Consider the following 22,647-nt stretch of genomic DNA (forward strand, 5'->3'; position numbering starts at 1 on the left):
TAATGGTCTGCCTTCTTGAGTTTCCAGTTAACTTGTGTTCAAGCCCCGCGAACCCTCGAATTCATCTAGGTAGGTCCCCACAAAGCCAAATGTAAGTTTGAAAGGTAAGAGGATTCACAAACTCCTATGTTCTAGTTTTGGTTTAAAGCAAGTGAGGAAGCCTGCCAGGAATGAATGGCATGTAAGCAGGTAGGGCAGGGGCCAGGTGGCTCCCCGGGAAGCACTGCTCTAGGGCACCTCACTCATCCTTCAGTCTGATTTGGCCCCTCTTCTCATCAGGTGCCTCCTCAGTTTACCTGCCCTGGGAGCTCACTGGTGATACTGACAACTCATGGTGCAAGAGCAAGCCTGGGCCTCCCTGGGAGGCCTGCCTCTCAGCACACAAGTCAAGAACATGCTTTGACCCCTAGCCTGAGAACCTCTATATGCCACAGGTGCAGCCCTAAAGTGAAAAAAACGCTCTGCAAGATTCAGACGGCAGAGGAGTAAGACGTGGCATTAACCTTCTCCCACAAACACATTAAAAAAAAAAAAATCTACATGCAGAACGATGTGCCCAGAATATACTGAATGCTGGCAGAAGACCATACACCTCCAAAAAGGGTAAGAAACCCCATAACTGGGTAGAACAGGAACAAAAATCAGGATGGGACTAGCACTGGCAAGGGAGCAGTGAAAAGAAAAGAACCCACACCCTGGGAAGCCTCCCAGTGGGTAGAAGGGCTGAGACAGAGGGATCTCAAAGCCTCAGAAAATCACAGCCACTGGACTGAGGAGGGCAAGACAGAGGGAGAATCTCACAGACCATCAGTACCACCTCAGAGGATACCACCAGAGGCTGGGTGCTGAGACGCCAGGAGAGAGGACCAGGGTTGGCTGTGCGGAAACAGCCTGAGGGGTTGGCGAGCAGAGCACTGCAGCTGAGAGAACCTGGGAGAAGGCCTGGGCCTGCATGAGAAACAAGGCACCACTGCTGAGGAGGCCAAGACGAGGTTGGGCAAACTGCCAAAGGATTATCTTTCTGTGCACATGTGTGGACACTTGGCAGGGCTGTGGCTGGTGAGGTGCCTCTTGAATGGTCTACAGACAGCAGAGGCAAACTCCCTCAGACTCCAGAAATGGGTGTGACCTGCCACCACCAGGGGTCCATAAATAGGCACCACCTATGGCCCTAGTCACCTCAGAGGAGGGCACTGTGAACAATACTGCTCTCACTCCCCTGGGAACACACGCCCTGCTGTGCCACTGCCAAATGCTCCAGGTGCTACCTACCCTGTGCCTGACGGTAACCGTCACTTCACAGGGCCCTGCAACTACGAGCAGCCTGCGCCACCTTCCTGTGGGTCCTTGCCACTGTCAAGGTCCCAGCAACCAGGACCTGGCTACCAGCCCTGCCCATTGCCTCCATCTCCCTGGAAGCACGTGCAGCCCCCTAAAAATAAACAGCAAGCCCTCGCAAAGTACCCAGGGGCACTGGCACACGTAAATAGCCCTCCAAGACTACAGTAGTTGGTTTCCCTAAACTTACAGAAAAATATAACCAAAATGAAAAAGCTCAGGAACCATTCCCAGTTAAAAGAACTGGAGAATTCACCTGAAGGAGCAAACAATGAGGCCTCTACAGTATAACAGACTCTGAGTTCAAAAAGGAGATTAACTTAGGAATTAGAAAATATGAGAAACCAAGGAAAATTAGAAAATTCATTTGCACAGATGCAAGGTGAGTTAAAGGCACTGAGGAGCAGAATGAATAATGCAGAAGAATGAGTTAGTGACTTGGAAGATAGAATAATGGAAATCACCCAGTCAGGACAGCAGATGGAAAACCAAATGAAAAAAACATGAGAGCAATATAAGAGATCTATAGGATTATATGAGTGGGCTAATCTATGCAAAATAGGAATTCCAAAAGGAGAAGAAAAAGAAATGGGGATTGAAAATATATTTGAAGAAATGGCTGAACACTTTCCAAATCTACAGGAAACAGCTATCAAGATACAGGAAGCACAGAGGGCCCCAAGCAAGTTGAACCCAAACAGTACCACACCAAGACATATTGTTATAAAAATGGCAAAAGTTAAAGAGAGGATTCTAAAGTTAGCAAGAGAAAAATAATTATAGGGGAACCCCCATAAGGCTATCTACTGATTTCTCTACAGAAACACTACAGGCCAAAAGACAGTGACAAGATGTATTTGAAGTTCTAAAAGGGAAAATTTTTCAGCCTAGAATACTCTACCCAGCAAGAATATCATTTAAAATAGAGAAATGAAGAATTTCTCCAGCAAACAAAAACTAAAAGAGTACGGCAATACTAAAAGAAAAACTGAAAGGGCTCCTCTAAATAAAAAAGAAATAGGATGGGAGAAATAACAATTGGAAAGTAATCAGTTAAATAAGCCATGCACACATCTAAAAGAATAAAAAAAAAAAAAAAAAGCCTACTGTAAAAGTGACGATAAACACAAAGAACAGCAAAAAGAATAAACATGAAGATGTTAAAAAAGTACATCAAAATCATAAAACGTGGGGAAGGAAAGTAAGAAAAACTAGACTTTTTTAAAGAACATTGTTTGAGCCTATATGATTATCAGGCTAAAGCAAGCAGCTATAGGAAGGGATTAACATACTTGAAAACAAAGCAACTACAAACCAAACCAAATAATACATTCACAGAAACTAAAAAGAAGAGACACGAGCATAAAATAAAAGGGAATCATCCAACAACAAAAAAGAAAGGAACAAAGGAGAAACATAGAATCAACTGGAAAACAAGAATTAAAATGGCAATAAATACATATTTATCAATAATTACCTTAAATGTCAATGGACTGAATGCTCCAATTGAAAGACACAATGTGGCAGACTGGATAAAAAAACAAAAGCTGGAGTTCCCATCGTGGCTCAGTGGTTAACGAATCCGACTTGGAACCATGAGGTTGCAGGTTGGATCCCTGGCCTTGCTCAGTGGGTTAAGGATCCGGTGTTGCCATGAGTTGTGGTGTAGGTTGCAAAAGCGGCTCAGATCCCGCATTGCTGTGGCTCTGGCATAGGTCAGCGGCTACAGCTCCAATTCAACCCCTAGCCTGGGAAACTCCATATGCCGCAGGAGTGGCCCTAGAAAAGGCAAAAAGACAAAAAAAAAAAAAAAACCCAAGCCTAAAATACGAGTTCCTGTTGTGGCACAGAAGAAACGAACCTGATTTAAGAACCATGAGGTTGTGGATTTGATCCCTGGCCTTGCTCAGTGGGTTGAGGATCCAGCATTGCTGTGAGCTGTGGTATAGGTTGCAGACTCAGCTCAAATCTGACGTTGCTGTGGCTCTGGTAGGCTGGCAGCAACAGCTCCAATTAGACCCCTAATTGGAGGTATGCTGTGAGTGTGGCTCTAAAAAAAAAAAAAAAAAAGAGTAAAATATGCTGCATACAAGAGACTCACCTTAGGGCAAAGGACATATAAATTGAAAGGGAGGAGATGGACAAAGATATTTCATGCAAATGAAAAAGACAGGAAAGCAAGAGTTGCAATATTCATATGAGACAAAATAAAACAGACTTTAAAACAAAGGCCATAAGCAAAAACAAAGAAGGACACTACTTAATGATAAAAGGATCAATTAAAGAAGAGGATATTACACTCATCAATATATATGTCCCCAATATAGGAGCAAACAGATACTTAAAACAAATACTAACAGACATAAAAGGAGAAAATTATGGGAATACAATAATAGTAGGAGACTTTAACACCCCCTCTTACATCAAAGGACAGATCCTGTAGTAAAAAAATCAATAAGGCAACAGAGATCCTAAATGACACAATAGAAAAGTTAGACTTAACTGATGTTTTTAGGACATTATATCCAAAAAAAAAAAAAAATCAGAATATACATGCTTTTCAAGTGCACATGGAACATTCTGAAAGACTAACCACATACTAGGGCACAAAACTAACCTCAACAAATGTTAAGAATAAAGAAATTATTTCAAGTATCTTCTCTGACCACAATGGCATCAAACTAGAAATCAACCACAGGAAAAGAAATGAGAAAAAACTGAATGGAGACTAAACAACAAGCTACTAAAAAACCAATGGGTCAATGAGGAAATCAAAAGGGATATAATAAGAAATGAAAAAGGAGAAATCAATCTCAAGGGATACTGCAGAAATTTTAAAAAAAGAATACTATGAACAATTATATGCCAACAAATCTGACAACTGAGAAGAAACAGACAACTTTCTAGAGACATTCAGCCCACCAAAACTGAATCAAGAAATAGATCAACTGAATGACCGATTACTAGAAATGAAATTGAGTATGTAATAAAAACATTCCCTACAAACAAGAGATGGCTTCACAGGTGAATTCTCCCAAACTTACAAAGAAAAGCTTATACCCATCCTTCTTAAACTTCTCCAAAAGGTTGAAGATGGAATACTCCCAAAGACATTCTATGAAGCCACCATCACCCTAATACCAAAAGCAAAGATACTACCAAAAAAGAAAATTATAGGCCTGTATCTTTGATGAATATAGACACAAAAATTCTCAACAAAATTCTAGCCAAGTGAATCCAACAACATATATTTAAAAAGATTATACACCACAACCAAGTGGGATTCATCCCAGGTTCACAAGGATGGTTCAATATACACACATCAATCAACATCATACACCACATTAACAAAAGAGAAGTCAAAAAAACACATGATTGGCGTTCCCATTGTGGCACAGTGGTTAACGAACCTGACTAGGAACCATGAGGTTGTGGGTTCGATCCCTGGCCTCACTCAGTGGGTTAAGGATCCGGTGTTGCCATGAGCTGTGGTGAAGGTCGCAGACTCTGCTCAGATCCCACGTTCCTATGGCTGTGGTGTAGGTGGCAGCTACAGCTCTGATTAGACCCCTAGTCAAGGAACCTCCATATGCCGCAGGGGCGGTCCTAGAAAAGACAAAAACAAAACAAACAAAAAAAATGACCATCTCGATGGATGCAGATAAAGCATTTGACAAAATCCAACATCCATTCATGATAAAAACACTTAGCAAAGTGGGTATAGAGGGAACATACCTTAACATAATCAAAGCCATTTATGACAAACCCACAGCCAATTAATACTCAATGGAGAAAAGCTAAAAGCCTTCCCACTAAAATCTGGAGCAAAACAAGGATGTCCACTTTCACCACTTTTATTCAACATGGTATTGGAAGTCCTAGCCACAGCAATCAGACAAACAAAAGAAAGGTATCCAAATTGCAAGAGAAGAGGTAAAATTGTCACTATGCAGATGACATGATACTATATACAGAGAAAACCCTCCAAACACTCCACACAAAAAATACTTGAACTGATCAATGAATTCAGCAAAGTAGGAGGATACAAGATCAACATTCAGAAATCGGTTGTATTTCTGTATAATAACAATGCATCATTAGAAAAGGAATATAAAAATATAGTACCTTTTAAAATCTCACCTGCAAATATTAAACATGTAGGAATAAGCATGACCAAGGAGGTGAAAGACTTATATGCTGAGAACTATAAAGCAGTAATCAAGGAAATTAAAGAGGGCTCAAAGAAATGGAAAGATATTCCATGCTCCTAAATTGGAAGAAATAATATCATTAAAATGGCCTTGCTACCCAAAGCAGTCTACAGATTTAATGCAATCCCTATCAAATTACCTATGACATTTTTCACAGAACTAGAAAAAACAATCCAAAAATTTATATGGAACCATAAAAGACCCAGAATTACCAAAGCAATCCTGAGGGAAAAAAAACCAAGCAGGAGGCATAACTCTCTCCCAGACTTCAGACAATATCACAAGGCTACAATAATGAGGACAGCATGTTAATGATACCAGAACAGACATGGAGACCCATAAAACAGAATAGAGAACCCCAAAATAAATCCAGACACCTAATGGTCAATATCTGACAAAAGAAGGAAGAATAGAAAATGGGGTATTCCCATCATGGTTCAGCATAAATGAATCTGACTAGTATCCATGAGGATGCAGGTTTGGTCCCTGGCCCCGCTCAGTGAGTTAAGGATCTGGCATTGCCATGAACTGTGGTGTAGGTCACAGACATGGCTCAGATCCTGTGCTGCTGTCGACATGGTGTAGACCAGCGGCTATAGCTCTGATTCAACCCCTAGACTGGGAACCTCCATATGTCATAAGTACAGCCCTAAGAAGACAAAAAAAAAAAAAAATCAAGGAGTTCCTGCGTGTAAATTAATGAAACTAGAACACATCCTCACACTATGCATAAAAAATAAACCCAAAATGGCTTAAAGACTTAAACATAACACAAGACACTGTTAAATCCCTAGAAGGGAACCTAGGCAAAACATTCTCTATGCATCAACTATACAAATGTTTTCTCCCAAAGCAAAAGAAATAAAAGCAAAAATAAACCAATGGAAACTAATCAAACTTAAAAGCTTTTGCACAGCAAAGGAAACTATACAAAAAAAAAAAAAAAGACAACCTACGGAATGGGAGAAAATAGTTTCAAAATGATGCAAACAACAAGGGCATGATCTCCAAAATATACAAACAACTCATACAACTCAACAACAAAAAAACCAATGACCCAATCGAAAATGGGCAGAAGACCTGAATAGACATTTCTTCAAAGAAGACATACAGATGGCAAACAGGCAAATGGAAAAATGTTCAACATCACTAATTATCAGAGAAATGCAAATCAAAACTACAATGAAGTGCCACCTCACACCAGTCAGAATGGCCATCATTAATAAGTCCAAAAGTAACAAATGCTAGAGAGGGTGTGGAGAAAAGGGAACCCTCCTACACTGTTGGTGGGAATGTAAATTGGTACAACCACTATGGAAAACAGTATAGAGGTACCTCAGAAAACTAAATATAAAACTACCATATGATCCAGTCCCACTCCTGGACATATACCCAGACAAAGCTTTCATTGAAAGAGATACATGCATCCCTGTGTTCACTGCAGCACTATTCACAATAGCCAAGATGTGGAAACAACCCAAAGGTCCATCAACAGACGAATGGATTAAGAAGATGTGGTTCATATACACAATGGAATACTACTCAGCCATAAAAAAGAACAAAATAATGCCATTTGCAGCAACAGGGATGGAACTAGAGACTCCCATACTAAGTGAAGTGAGTCAAAAAGAGAAAGACAAATACCATATGATATCACTTATATCTGGAATCTAATATACGGCACAAATGAACCTTTCAACAGAAAAGAAACTCATGGACATGGAGAACAGACTTCTGGTTGCTAAGGGGGAGAGGGAGGGAGTGGGATGGACTGGGAATTTGGGGTTAATGCAAACTATTGCCTTTGGAATGGATAAGCAATGAGATCCTGCTGTGTAGCACTGGGAACTATATCTAGTCACTCATGATGGAGCATGATAATGTGAGAAAAAAAAGAATGTATATATGTATATGTGACTGGGTCACCTTGCTGTACAGTATAAAATTAACAGGACACTGTAAACAAGCTATAATGGAAAAAATAAAAATCATTAAAAAAATAACATACGGCACAAAATGAACCTATCTACAGAAAAGAAACAAACTCATGGACATGGAGAACAGACTTGTGATTGCCAAAGGGGAAGGGGAGGGAGTGAGATGAACTGGGAGTCTGAGGTTAGTAGATGCAAACTTGCATTTAGAGTGGGTAAGCAATGAGATCCTGCTGTATAGCACAGGGAACTTGTAATGGAATATGATGGACGATAATGTGAGAAAAAATGTATATATATTATAACCAGGTCACTTTGCTATACAGCAGGAATTGACAGAACATTGTAAATCAAACATAATTTAAAAAATAAAAAAGAATATGCTCTGAAGACATAGCCTATTGAGTATGTTCAGTGCCAGGCACTGCTTGGTCACAGGGCATGCTGACTGGGACACAGTTCCTCCTTTCAGAGGGCTTTTGTAACTTCATAGACACCGAATAGTCCAGTTTGCTCCAGAAACCCCACAGGATGGAGTGGCCAGTTTTTACTGTGAGGCATAGAGGATTCTATAACACATGAACCAAGTTGTGAATGACAAACACTAGTTGTCCTAGATCCATAAATAAGGGGAGGGGTATTCCAGGCCAAGTCAACTCATAAGCAAAGGTGAAATAGTGCCTTATTGTCATCAGGGAAGAGGCTGGGAGGAAGCGGAGATGAGTTCATAGTAAGGAAGTACTCCTGTACCTCAGACAAAGGAGGAGCCGTAAGGGTTTTATGCAGAGGACATCACACTTGAAATTTAGACTTCCTTTGGCGGCAGGGAGGACCAAGGTGGCAATGGATTTGGTGAGGGATGATGAAGGCACTGGTAGGATGGAAGGCCATGCCCAGAGTTGTTCGAGTTGACTAACGGGAGTCCTGCAGGGAATTTCCTGCTCGGGCTGGCAGGTAGAATAAGCCAGAAAAGAGGTTGTGGAGGCAAGATGATCTCCCTAAAGAGGCACCTTTAGTCGGCACCTCTTAAGCCTTCCAGGTGGCAATTTCTGTTTTTTCTTTTTTAGGGCTGCACCCATGGCATACGGAGGGTCCCAGGCTAGTGGCTGAATTGGAGCCGCAGCTGCCAGCCTACACCACAGCAACACAGGATCCAAGGCACACCTGGAGCCTACACTGCCGCTCACAGCAACGCCAGATCCTTAACCCACTGAGTGAGGCCAGGGATCAAACCTGCAACCTCATGGTTCCTAGTCAGTTTCGTTAACCACTGCGCCACTAGGGGAACTCTGCAGATGGTAATTTCTAATAGGCACTTGGCTACATGGGATTTAGAGTTCTGGGGAGGGATCAGAATTCTGGGAAGGGGATCTAGGTAGGCTGGTCATTTTGAAGATCTCACCACAAAAACAACAGCTGGGGAGTTCCCGCTGTGGCTCAGCAAAAACAAATCTGACTAGAATCTATGAAGATACCAGTTCGATTCCTGGCCTCACTCAGTGGGTTAAAGAATTTGGCGCTGCCGTGAGCTATGGTGTAAGTTGCAAATGAGCCTCGGAACCAGCATTACTGTGGTGTAGGCCAGCGGCTGCAGCTGCAATTCAACCCCTAGCCTGGGAACTTCTGTGTGTCATGAGCATGGCCCTAAAAAGCAAAAAAAAAAAAAAAGTGACTGGAGAGTGCTCTTCAAGATAAAATACTCCCAAGCTCCACACTTCTATCACACCACAGGGCCACTCACTGATCCCTCTGCCAAATCACTCCTGCTTAGAAACAACTCAGGGTTGGCTGAACAAGTACTGTTACATCAACACTAATAACTAGAGGCGATGCTCCAATACTCTTCAGCCAACTTGGTGGCTGGGAATTCTCTCCCCAAACTCATCTGTGGTTCAGAAACCACAGTGGGCTCCCTGCTGCACCCAGAGCACCTGGGCTTGAGCTCTGTGTTTTTTTGATGCTTAAGTATAATATGGGCAAGATAGTTTTTTCTGAAAATATGCCTGAAAAGCATTGTGGAGGCTTATTTTAATCCACAAGTGTTGGCCTTTATAGATCATTCCAGGGACATGTATGCCACCTAGGAAAGGAAAATATCATTCACTGAATCCCTTTGCATTCAATTAAAAACACAATTTGGGTTCCACCGGAGGCCCAGGAGAGTAACAGAAGGTGATCCAGGAAATAAACTTCCAAAGGAAATGACTCAGAGATAAAGTATCAGTAATCAATGGCTAAGGATTCCTATTATGCTATATTAGAAGAAGTGTTCAAATTAGCAATCTGCTATTCTGAGCCTGAATGTTAATCCCAAAGGAATTCCCCTCTGACTTTTTTTTTTTTCCTTTTTTGGCCACCCTGCAGCTTATGGAGCTCCCGGGCCAGGGATCAGATCCGAGCCTCAGTTGCAACCGATGCCACAGCTGTGGCAACACCGGATTCTTAACCACTGCTCCGGGCTGGGATCAAACCTGTGTCCTGGTGATCCAGAGACGCTACAGATCCCATTGCGCCACAGTGGGAACTTCTCCCCTACTTTTCAAAGTAATGAAAATTCTGATATATTCCTGAATTAAAAAGAGACTGAAAGACATCACTATTCAGTTTCATTTTAGCATGTAGTTCAGTTAAAGTCCTATTATTTTCTTACTCATCCTAAGAGACAGGGCACAGAATTATCTGTGAACAGGACCAACACTGAGCCAGTGGTTCCGAACATGCTTCTTCAAACTCAAGAGCCTTGGAAAGACAACTCATTCTGTCCGGCTGGATTTAGCCTCCCTCTGCCCGAAGTTCCCACGCTGGCTGGGCTTTGCCCAAGGCACCTTCCCCAGACCCAGAGAAGGCGCTAGGAAGTGGGACCCAATGGGACTCCTCAGCAGGGAGCTGAGAAGTCTCATCTTGGGAGCTTGTGAGATTCCTGGTCAACCCTGGGCTGGAAGCAAAAAAAAAAAAAAAAAAAAAGAGGTGGGGTGGGCTGGGCTACAAACGGTTGTATAAAGGGGCCACCTGTTGACAACACTTTCATAAGCAGGTCCCCCTTGGCCTTATGCACTCACTGCCCGCTGCCCGTAACGCAGCCGGGGACGGAACACAGGTGTGGGGCAGAAGACAATCTCTTTACATGCACTCCAACTCTGACGACTTTTCTCGGGAACGGAAAAGCAGGTCCTACCTCCCCTGAGACAGTAAAACACCTCAAGGCGGGGTTCAGTAGTCCAATGGTTTGCAGACCAAGGGGGTAAGAAGAAGCCACCAGCGCTTTGCCTCTTTGAATTACAAATCACATTTGCCTTAAAACACATCACAGATTTATACTGTTTTCACGCAGTTTATTCAGAAGTTTAAAAGTTAAGATGTGGGCATTTTCCCCTAAAACAAATTACCCCCTGCCACTTCCCAACACACAGACTATCACCCTCCTGTTGCTTCTCTTCACCCATGCTTACCACACACTCTTGCAAAACACATGGGGGTCAAGAGCCCAACTATTTGGTAATTCAAAGAAACTACAAAGTTACACAAGAGAACCTCACTTCCTTTTCACTAGCAAACCATGAATGAAATAAGGGGCAAACACATTACCCTCATCCAGAGTCACTATTTCCCTAATATTCTTTTTTCTTCCTCTAAAACATTAAAACCCAAAGCAGTTTCACTTACTACTATAACTTTGATATTCCATTTTTTTTTTCCTGAATGGCAAAGCTAGGACATACTTTTCTTTCATAGCAGATATTACCAACCTCAAGACTGGCAGAAAGCAGTTTCCCAGTTGTAGCTTGGCCATGACACTCTGCAACAGGCAAAGTTACCACACAGGTGCAAATGATGCTTTAAGAATAATCAAAAATTTTAAAAGTAATAATGCATTAATATGGAGCCTCCACATTTTTCTGATGCAGCAAAAGTCCTCTAAAGGCGGTGACAGCTGTGAAAGAAAAGGCACTTTGTGCTAAAATTCAGAGAGTCTCTCATGAGAGAGCACCACAGCAGAGAGGCCTGAACAGCCAGGCCTGCAGGTGACCCTTTAGGGTGGAGAGGACCATCCCCGAGGAAGGCATCTGCAAAGGAAAATGTTCTAATCATGATTCCAAGGCAAAATGGTTACTTAAAGTTGGGAGAGAAGAAATATCAAGAAAGAATACAAATATGGTTGCACCAAAGATTGAGGAGTGAACTTTACAAGATTTGTAGGCTGGCTCTGCAGTTTGTATTGGGCTGGTTCCGTCTCTACTTGCAAGAAGGTTCCAGAGACAGAGCAGGAGCAGCATCTTAGCCAAGGGGGTTCTAGGCTTCCTGCTTCTGCCTGGGCTCTCCTTGCTGTGTTCCTAGGAACAAACCGAGATCCTGTTGGCAGCACTTGTGGGTATTGCTGGTCCACGGCAACATCCATCAAAGGAATTTTTTGATACAGTCCTGAAGAAAAAGTGAGGGTTTTCCACATGATCCGGGACTCCTTGGCAATGCCCAGTGGCTTTCTGGGCCTTCTAAGAGCAACAGCAGATCAAGCTGGTAGCCCCCCATCAACACTCAGGAAAGAAGCATGAGTGCTTCAGATGCACGGGAGATAAATCAAAATGGACTGAGGGTCTTTAACCTAGTACCATAAATAAAGTGCACCATGAATGGAGGCTATAAAAAGCCGCTTGCCCAAAGGCTGAGGTTTGGGGAGAAACTACCATCACCACCCACTCCGAGGATGGTGGACCATTTCCTTTAGCCAGAATGCTGGCTGCCAAAGCTCTCTTCATTGCTTTATTTCCTTAATACTATGGAACTTTCAGCTGTAAAGAAAAAAAAAAAAATACTTGGTGGGCTTGGCAGAAAGCAGGTCACAAAATCACAGGAATTGGCTGATATTTGATAAGTATATTACAATCTCAATAATGTTGAATGATGGCTGTTTTCTCCCTTCATTCTGATGAACTTAGGCAAAGTGAAGTCTTCAAATTGGCTCATGATGCTTCAAAGAAGCAGAATAGTTGTTTATGGCTGATGGAGTAGACACAATTGTCTGTCTACAGGTCATCAGAGGCATTATGGAAGAGAATCCACTTACTGGCACACTTCAGGAGAGTTTACCACGACACACTGGTAGGTCCCACTGACTTCTTGGAAGCTCTTTCAAGAGTATGTGAGAAGGAAACTGTGACAGTGTACAGAGAACTCTGCTCTATTGAGGATTCCATTTCAAGGAAGCTATTTTGCTGCTTTCATGTAGGAAGGTATTGCTCCCCGCGCAGTCAGGCCCTCAAAGCGCTTGTATGTGTAATTGATGAAGACCCAATCTTTGTTCTTGTAGTCAGTCTCAGGGTGATTACTTGCTGCCACTGAGAAAGAAACAGATATGAGAGTGGATTCACTGCCTCACCCCGCAGGACTACTCAGTGCTGAAGACATGAAATTCTCGAGGACATACCACAGCTTCTGTTAAAGGTTATTTTTCACTCTGCATATTTTCTGCATTTGCATGCCTATGTTTTTTCACCTTCATATTTTTCCACAATATTTTAAAAGTTTTATTTTCCCATTTCTGTCATTTCAGGTTACCTAACCTTAAATTTAATAAATAACCACAAAAGAGAAAATCTTTGTGATTCACCACCTGGTTGAGCAGTCTAAACGTGGGTGTCTGTACTCACTTGTCATTCAACACCATCTCACTGCAGGCCAGCATTAACACTGGAAAAATACTTACAAAGTTCCTCTCCATGCTCTCTATCCTGATTTGTAAACATCACCCCAAAGTTCGGGGAAAGTGATGCACTTATAAGCAGCAGGAAGCAGTGGCAGTATATTACCTGTTGGCTTAAGAATATCAGATTCTGGAAACTCATCGAAATTTGAGGTATCATCAATGCTTTTGATTTCAATAGATATTGCAGCAGGTCTCTCTCTGCCAAGAACAGACATGCCAAAATTACTACAATTTGTAATCACATGGATCACAACTAACAGACCCCTGGTCTGACATGGGAGGACTTTCCATGCAGGCAGCATTTATTTTCTCTGAAAAGCTTATGACCACTGACCAACCACAGCAGCTGATTATATCCAAACAAAATCACGATGAAAAATACAAGTAATTATTCATAGCTAGGAAGAAAGACCAGAAAAATATGGAGAAAAGAAATTAAAATCCAAAGTTAGTGCACTCCCCCAACAGCCTGCCCTGTCTGCTGAAAGGGAAACGGAACCTCTCAGTGTCCCTTCATGTAGGGCAGAAGTGCCAACAAGCAGAGTGGCTAAAAATGCACAAGGATGGCAAAAGGTAAAAACCGCAAGCATGCAAACAAGAGCGCTATGAAAAAGATGACAACTTTGTCTTCTGTTTGGTCTGGGTGGTACGGGGGCAGCCCTCTACAACCACCCCCCTTGACAATTTCAGACCCCTTCACCACCGCCCAACCTGTCCTTCTCCAGTCCTTTTTCCTTCTCTATCTCCCAGTGACAGAGCCTACCCTATGGGCAAGGTGGGCCATGTTCTGGGTAGGTGGTCCTCCGCTGTGGAATCCAAAACATGACACTAGAGGTGGACATGTTCTGGGGAACAGCAAACGCAACTGTGGAATCCAAAGCTGCCTTCACTTGGGAAAGATGGCTGGCTTCACCGTATCTCCTGTGGCACATGGCCCACAGGAAGCTCTGACTCCCAATCCTCACAGTGATCGAACCGGAGTTTCTAAGAGGCTCTCTCTTCCCATCCTCGGCTTGCCAGTAAGGGTTCTTCTGAATTAGCATTAAACAAACCAAACGCTTTCTGAAATTATCCTAAAAGCTTTTATATGGATATACCTGATATGTTCCCAGTCAACACCTTCAAAAAAAGGATTACTTTTGATTTCCTCAACTCCAGGGGCTCCAATTCTATGTTCCCATTCACAGCAGAATCTGGAAAAGACAGGCCTTTCAGCGTTACCTCAAGTAGTCGCTTCAAAAAAGAAAGAAATGGGAGGAAGCAGGGGGCAGATCCAGGCAACAATGAAAATTTTTTAAAAAATGGATTCACTCCTGTCAAAAAAAGACAGGGCAGGGGGCAGGGGAAATGTTCTCTGATACCTCAAAATTAGATCCTTGGCTTTCTCAGAAATAGGAACTTCTGGAGGAAAAGTCAAAGTTTCTTTCCAGTTCATCACCTTCTTATACGTCTCTTGAGGGGTCTCAGAACAGAAAGGTGGGTAGCCTGTAATAAAAAAGGAACTTCACAGCTTTTACATCCCAGAACTTTGAATCTGACTGAGATTATTCTCCTTAATACAATTTTCTATCTCTTTAATGCTCCTCTATGCTCTTCCCCACATGACAGGGCCAGGATTTCTACTCATCCCAGAAAATATCTAAACTCATTTTTCTTTTTCCCTAAACCCAAAGTCAAGTTGTGCTTCTGGTACCTTTAGGGAGCCAGCTAGCAGCTGGAGCCAGCAAGGACATAATAGGTTGCAGATGGACTCACTGTGCCCAAAGAATGAAACATCATTCAGCAATGACCCCATCCTAGGAACATCCTTATACAGGCAGAGGGCCCAACCAGTTGAGTAAGAAAAAAGCATCACTTTTAAAAGTGACCACCATCCTCTCTTTGAGAACTTAGAGGTAAGAGGAGAGTCATTCCCCCTGTGCTGCACACAGACCACACTGGCCAGCACGGGCATCCTCCCTGTGCTCACAAAGATGCACGGCCAGACATGCCACATGGGTCGGACACACGTGCTCTGCTAGCATTTGGGCATGAGGCTGCCCCCACAGACACGCCCCCTAAACACAGACACTCCACCCAAACAGGAGGGGAGAGGTCAGAGGGCTCCATGCCTTGAAGGCTTTGAAAGAGAGGGGACAGCAAATAAGAAGAGTGCCTGAGACACTGCCCAGTCAAGGCTCTCTGTATACAGTGGGTGTTCAAAAAATGCCAGGGAGTGAAAGAGCTGCTAGATGGAGGATGAAAAAGTAGAAGAAAAACATGATGAATGATCAGCAAAGCAACCACGGGGCCAGGGGGCCAGAAGACAGATGAGTCAGTTGATGGCCCAGAGTGTTCCACCTAGGAAACTCCACTTTGCAACACGGGGAGGGGAGGGCTCACTTAGATGACCAACTGAAACAGTCTATTACCAACACTGGACTCTTTCCCTGCTGCACAGGAAGTCCTCCGAGAGCACGCACTTACCGATGAGCATCTCATACATGATCACCCCAAGCGACCACCAGTCACAGAGCTTGTTGTACCCGGTCTGCATGAACACCTCGGGAGCAATGTAGTCAGGAGTGCCTACCGTGGAGAAGGCCTGAAACACGTACCACACGTCAGGGAGGCCCAGCAGGTGGGAGGGTGCCCAGAGTTCTCTTCTAGAGACCAAAGGCTACGAGCACCACCTAGAGTGGCAGAGCCCAGTTTGGGAATTAAATATATCTTGTTCCAAACCATTCCTCTTTCTACTGCATGTATTTTTTAATTTGGAAAATCATAAAGGGAAACTATTACCAAAAGACAAAGTTATAACCTATTAGTCAAAGGTTTATAAATGTCTACTTACCAAACCGAAACATTTAAATAAATAGTTCTTAGAGGAGTATTTTCTAAATTCGAGTAATCTCTCACATACCAGGAAGTACTAGTACTGCAATACTAGGAAGTACAGTCAAAGCCTTCCTGTGCTCAGCATCTGAGGGCTTATTACATAGAAGGCTCTAATCTAAGGCTTTCCATACTACGTAACTTTCAAAATCAAAAGCTACAGCTGTGTTGACTTTTTAAAATATTTATTATGAAACACTGCAAACATACAGAAAAAAAAGGCACAATCAATACCCATTATCTGTATTAAAGAGAAGTTAATATCTGCAATATTTGTCTCAGGACATTTGTCTTGTTAAAAGAAATGAAAGTATAGAATCCCTTCCTTCCCAATGAAGTCATAACTACTCTGATGTTGCTGTGCTATGCTTATATGGATAAATGAAGTATTATTTCTTGTATATTTCAACTTTTAATAAAGGGTTGCATACTGTACTGCATTATTCTGCAATGCTACAACTTGCTTTTTTTATTTCACATTATGATTTTGAGATTTATTCATGTAGCTCTAGCTCACCTCATTTCACTGCTGTAAGCTACTCGATTATACAAATATCACAAAGTTTTTGTACCCATTCTCTGTAATGGACATTTGTTGCCAGTGTTTCACATAAGGAGTAACACCTGAATAAACCTTCTTGTAACAGCTCCTAGGTACTGGTGTGAGAACTTCTCAAGAGGATGTGCTACAAGCAGCATGGCTGGGTCTTGCCTTCTGAACGTCTTCAACTTAATCGGACACCTTCCAGGTGTCCTCCAAGGTGGGAACACCTATTTAAACTGGTTCAGGAGGGATGAGTTCTGGGTTCTCCATAATCACCAACATTTCATTTTGTCAGACTCTTTAAAATTTTTACCAATCTGATGAATATGAAAAAGAATCTCACTGTTTTAATGTGCATTTACCTTTCTGGAAAGGTTGAGTGTATATGCATGTTATTAGCCATTCAGCTTTTTTTCTGTGAATTACTTGTTCAGATCTTTTGACCACTTTTTTTTTCTTTTTCAGTTCTTATTGATTCAAAGGAATTCTTTACAAATCCAAGGAATGAATCCTGATTCAGGACATTAATCCTTTATAGTTCTACATATTGCAAACATCTTCTCCCAGACTGAGGCTTATCATTTTTAGTATGATTTTTTAAAATATTTGTTACATACCAAAAAAGGCATTAATTGCTAAATTATGAAGCACAATGAGTACCCATGAGTCCAAATAAAGAACCAACATACATATCAGTGATATTATTGGAGCTAACCGTGTACCTCCCAGCCTGTCCTCCTGTCTCACCTCCTAACCCCGATGCTCAATTTGCTATTTATCATTCCTCTTTTAAAAAGAAATTTAATTTTGCCACGTGTCTCTCAAACTGAGACCTTAGTCTTGTTTTTGAGCTTTGTAAAAATACTATCATTCGACCTGCTGTCTCCTGCAATTTGATTTTTTCTCTCAATATTTTGTTTCTAAAATTGATCCATGATGTCTCGATTATTTTATATCAGGGCATGTTCAGTTATTTTCACTGCTGTATATTATATTCTATACCAGAATATAACCATTTTCCTGTCGATGGACACAGGGTTATTTCCAGTTTTTTGCTATTATGAAAATGTAATAAACATTCTTACACATGCCTCCTGGTTCAGAGGTGCAAGCGTTTCTCCAGGACATCTGACTAGGGGCAGAATTGCTGGGTATGCACGTGAACTGTAAGATAATTCCAAAGCAGTTGGACCATGTGGCTTGTCTTTTCATGTGCGTATATCTTTCAATATACAGAAGTTTTTTTCTTTAAAGTAGTAAAATACATCAAGCATTCCTTCATGATTTGTACTTCTTGTATGTTATTTAAGAAACCCTTCCTTACTTTGAGGTCATAAAGATATTGCCCTGTATTTTCCTCTAAATTTTTTAAAATTTAATTTTCCATCTACTATTTATTTTTTTGAATAAGGTAGAAGTCAATTTTTTCCATATGGATAAATGTACATCATTTCCTTTTAAATGCATGTATTAAATAACATAAGTGCCAGGTGTTGTGTTTTTAAAGCTTTAAGGAGTTCCCATCGTGGCTCAATGGAAACCAATCTGACTAGTATCCATGAGGACACAGGTTCAATCCCTGGCCTTGCTCAGAGGGTTAAGGATACGGCATTGCTGTGAGCTGTTGTGTAGATCGCAGACACAGCTTGGATCTGGCATTGCTACGGTGTGGCTACAGCTCTGATTCAACCCCTAGCCTGGGAACCTCCATATGCCAAGGTGCAGCCCTAAAAAGAAAATTAAAGCTTTAAAGTCTGAAACATGGATTGGGACCTCCCCAAGAAGCACAAATATTTTCATTCTAATTATGAAAGTTAAGGAACTACAGATACCCTCCAACTGAGACTAAACATATACCAGCAAAACAGAATGTTACGTAAATCTTAGATATTCAAAGATTTCTATTATAAAACCAGAGACCTATTGCCACAAACAAACAAATAAACGAATAAATCCAACAAAATCCAAAATTTCTTTGAGATAGTAATGTGTAAAAAAAATTCTTGGTTACAGAATGTGGACAACAGCAGACTCAAACCTGTGAAGGTAATGTTCTCACCTGGAGTCAGAGTCCTGCCTTGGGAGCTCACTCTCACTTTAGCACAGGTAGGTACAGGTAATCCAGGGGCTGCCCTCTTCCCACACCTCTGTTTTCCATAGTGGGGTGTCCTCCCAACTTCAAGCTCTAATACCTCAAAAACCTGTACCCTTGTTTTTCCTTTTGTTGCCTGGTGTTCACAGTGTCAATTAGAGCTGTGCTCTACATGAGTTTTGTTGCTTGTTAATAGTCATTTCAAACACATGATGTATTCCAATTTATGATTTCACTTAGAATTTTAGGAGAAATAAAGCAATTAATTTCCTACTTAATCACTTCTGTAAATTCTATACTAAAAAAAATAAACACAAAAGGTTTTTTTTTGTTTTGTTTTGTTTGCTTTTTAGGGCTGCACCTGTGGCCAATGGAAGTTCCCATGCTGGGGTCAAATCAGAGCTGTAGCTGCCAGCCTACACCACAGCCACAGCAACGCCAGATCCGAGCCTCGTCTGCCATCTACACCATAGCTCATGGCAACGCCAGATCCTTAACCCACTAAGCAAGGCCAGGCACCAAACATACAATATCATGGTTCCTAGTCGGATTTGTTTCCGCTGCGCCACAACAAGATTTGATGCCTAGATGTACTTCATCTTTTACCTCTGTGGCTTAATAACTTAAATTTGACTCATACTTATTTGCTAATCAGTGACTGGAGCCTAAGCATTACCCAGGACCACACTGGTACTTCAAATATTAAAAGAGGATTTATGCAGCCAAACATGAAGCTTAAGCCTCCACTTTTTTCCAGTGATTCTCAATGGGCTGGAGAGTAACAGGCTGGATGAACAATTACATATGTTAGGCTTAACCTAGAGCAGTAAATTTATATTAAGCATTAACAAATATTAACCTATCACTTGATACCAGTTGAATGGAAGCACTTACAGAAGATCAAAAGCACAGGGTTAATATGAAGATGACCTTAATACCTCCCCATTTCTACTGTAAATGGAATAAAGAGGCAACAACCTAATCACAGCATGAGAACCTAAGTTTATACAGACTGAAAACAACATTTTAAATATTAAAGGACATTTAACTCCAAACATGGAAATTATGGGAGCTCCCGTCGTGACTCAGCAGAAGTGAATCTGACTAGTATCCATGAGGATAAGGGTTCGATCCCTGGCCTCGTTCGGTGGGTTAAGGATCCAGCATTGCTATGAGCTGTGGTGTAGGTTACAGAGGCGGCTTGGATTCCAAGTTGCTGTGGCTCTGGCATAGGCCAGTGACCCCTAGCCTGGGAACCTCCATATGCCGTAGGTGGAGCCCTAAAAAACAAAAAAGAAAAAAAAGGAAGGACAAGGTATGTATGAAGCCAGGAGTGTTAAAAAAATATATAAAAAACTGGAAGTGTTCATATCAGGAGTTGAAATACATTAAAATATGTGAAAGTTTGGGAGAGGGTTGGAGGAGTTAAGGAAAAAAAAGAAATTGTGGAATCTCCTTCCTTAGAGAACTATAAGTGGTTCCCAGTAAGTTTGACATGACTCCTAAGTGTGTCAAAGGGCATAAAGCATCTCAGAGTACAAAGCTAATTAAAGGTATTTAAGCTTAATTTCCCCCAAAATGAAAGTGGCTAAAGGTTAAATCTTGACTTGCTTCACCAAAAAAAAAAAAAAAAAAATTCTAATCACAGAAGATTCCTTACCCTTTGTTACCTTCCAAAGCACAGATGACTATGGTTTCCCAGTAAGGCAGGAGCTACTACTTAAGAAATAGTCTCTTCAGTAAAGGGTCTCAATTTTCACTGCCCAGTGGTATCACTCAGGGCTCTTTTTAAAAATCAGGTACCCAGACTATACACCCAAATCAACTCCATCAGAATCTCAGAGGGTAGGACCCAGATATCAGTATATTCTGAAGGTCCCCAGGTGATTCTGGTGTGCAGCCAAGGTTAAGATCTACTGCTCTGTAGAGACTTAATAGAGGCATCTGACCAAACTTGTGCTGGACATTCCCTAATCTTCAACAAGTGATGCAAACTATTTCAACCACATAAAAAATTTAGATATTTAAAGAATATCAGAGTTCCTAATACAAAAAAAGAGCATGGAGTTCCCGTCGTGGCGCAGTGGTTAACGAATACGACTAGGAACCATGAGGTGGCGGGTTCGGTCCCTGCCCTTGCTCAGTGGGTTAACGATCCGGCGTTGCCGTGAGCTGTGGTGTAGGTTGCAGACTCGGCTCGGATCCCGCGTTGCTGTGGCTCTGGCGTAGGCCGGTGGCTACAGCTCCGATTCGACCCCTAGCCTGGGAACCTCCATATGCCGTGGGAGCGGCCCAAGAAATAGCAACAACAACAACAAGACAAAAGACAAAAGACAAAAAAAAAAAAAAGAGCATGATGTGACTAGCCCTACCAAACTTAAGTATCCTCAGGTTAATGTTAGAAAAAGATATCAAAGATTAATTTCAATTACTATATCTCCAAAAGTGTTTGGTTTGAGTTCATGCCTCTTCTACAGCCCAGGTTTAACATAAAAATCACAATATTCAAAGCATGACACTGAGGCCCACTGGTGGGCCTCAAATAAATTAAAAAAAAATACAAGCCTTTTCTTTGATTCTTTCTTAATCCTACAGGCTTCCACTTTTACATACGACTAAGAGCTACTTACTAGTAACCTACTAAATGAGTTATTAAAGATACTATAGAAAACCCTAATTCAGTATTTTACTAAGAAGTCTAGCCAAATTATAAAGTTTGGCAAAACCTGCCAAGTTACAACACTACTTATCAATCTACAGAAAGTGCCACCATTTCTAGATAATACACATGCATGAGCATCATTCCAGGTTAATCATCGTTTTCCATCTCTGCTTTTCTTGCGGCCAACTGTTAGTTTAACTTTACCATTTCCACTTTGCTATGGGTTTCCAACAAAGCCTAAGTATGTAGGAGTACACATTTCTATCATATATAGTCAGCAATCTTTTAATAACTAGACATTGGGACATGTTGCATTGCGCTTTAAATATGAACCAAAGAGTCAGAATAAAAGTTTGCCTAGACAGCAATTATGTCACTAGTGAATGCGTACTACTTTTTTTTTTTTTTGTCTTTTTTGCCATTTCTTGGGCCGCTCCCACAGCATATGGAGGTTCCAAGGCTAGGGGTCCAATCGGAGCTGTAGCCACCAGCCTTCGCCAGAGCCACAGCAACGCCAGATCCGAGCCACATCTGTGACCTACACCACAGCTCACGGCAACGCCGGATCCTTAACCCACTGAGCAAGGCCAGAGATCGAACCTGCGACCTCATGGTTCCTAGTCAGATTCGTTAACCACTGAGCACGACAGGAACTCCGAATGTGTACTATTTAAATGAATTCCAAAATACTACCAAGATAAATGCAGTAATGTTTCTTATTTTTTTAAGCTGGAGCATAATTTTATATGCATGTATGCAAATACTAGTAAAGTAAGCATTTCTCTTAAATTTCTCTCCAATTTTTATCACCAAGTCCTTTTTTCCAACATAAAGTAGGAAAGGGTGGGGCAGGTGAATTTAAGGAGCCTTAACTAAATAAATCAAACTTTTCTATGTTTGAGAACTACTGCCTTAAAGCTCTGATTAGGTATTTGTACTTAGTTTCACTTTGAGAGAACTTAAATATAACCACTTTATCACCATAAAACCACTCTATCACCATAAAAATAAGGAAAAAATGAAACAGGAAGGAACAGGGTTGTCACCAATGTAAAAGGTCAAAACGAGGTCATTCACTGAAAATGTCCCAACCAAACAACCTCATATTATCTGTCCCCCTTCAAAAGATCACTTTTGGGAGTTCCCACTGCAGTGCAGTGGATTAAGAATCCAACTGCAGTGGCTCAGGTCACTGCAGAGGCACGGGTTCAATCCCTGGCTCAATGTGAGGGTTAAAGGATCCGGCATTGCTGTAGGTGCAGCGTAGGTTGAAGCTGCAGCTCAGACTCAA

The 22,647-nt window shown here is 41.7% G+C and overlaps 1 protein-coding gene across 3 annotated transcripts in view; it reads right to left on the minus strand.

Moving 5' to 3' along the window:
* Nucleotides 1-10,799: 10,799 nt before the first annotated feature.
* Nucleotides 10,800-22,647, minus strand: part of STK38 (serine/threonine kinase 38) — a 49,099-nt gene continuing 37,251 nt past the window's right edge. For 2 of the 3 annotated variants that reach the window (XM_047795944.1, XM_047795945.1), the window contains 5 exons: nucleotides 15,651-15,768; nucleotides 14,546-14,669; nucleotides 14,282-14,377; nucleotides 13,288-13,382; nucleotides 10,800-12,816 (listed from right to left, as the gene is read on the minus strand). In XM_047795944.1, coding sequence (XP_047651900.1) covers nucleotides 12,686-12,816; nucleotides 13,288-13,382; nucleotides 14,282-14,377; nucleotides 14,546-14,669; nucleotides 15,651-15,768 — 564 coding nt within the window. In that variant the 3' untranslated portion in view covers nucleotides 10,800-12,685. The remainder of the gene's footprint in view (nucleotides 12,817-13,287; nucleotides 13,383-14,281; nucleotides 14,378-14,545; nucleotides 14,670-15,650; nucleotides 15,769-22,647) is intronic. The other variant, XM_047795946.1, reaches the window with a different exon arrangement.

This window comes from Phacochoerus africanus, chromosome 9 (genome assembly GCF_016906955.1).
Source record: "Phacochoerus africanus isolate WHEZ1 chromosome 9, ROS_Pafr_v1, whole genome shotgun sequence".
NCBI lineage: Eukaryota > Metazoa > Chordata > Mammalia > Artiodactyla > Suidae > Phacochoerus > Phacochoerus africanus.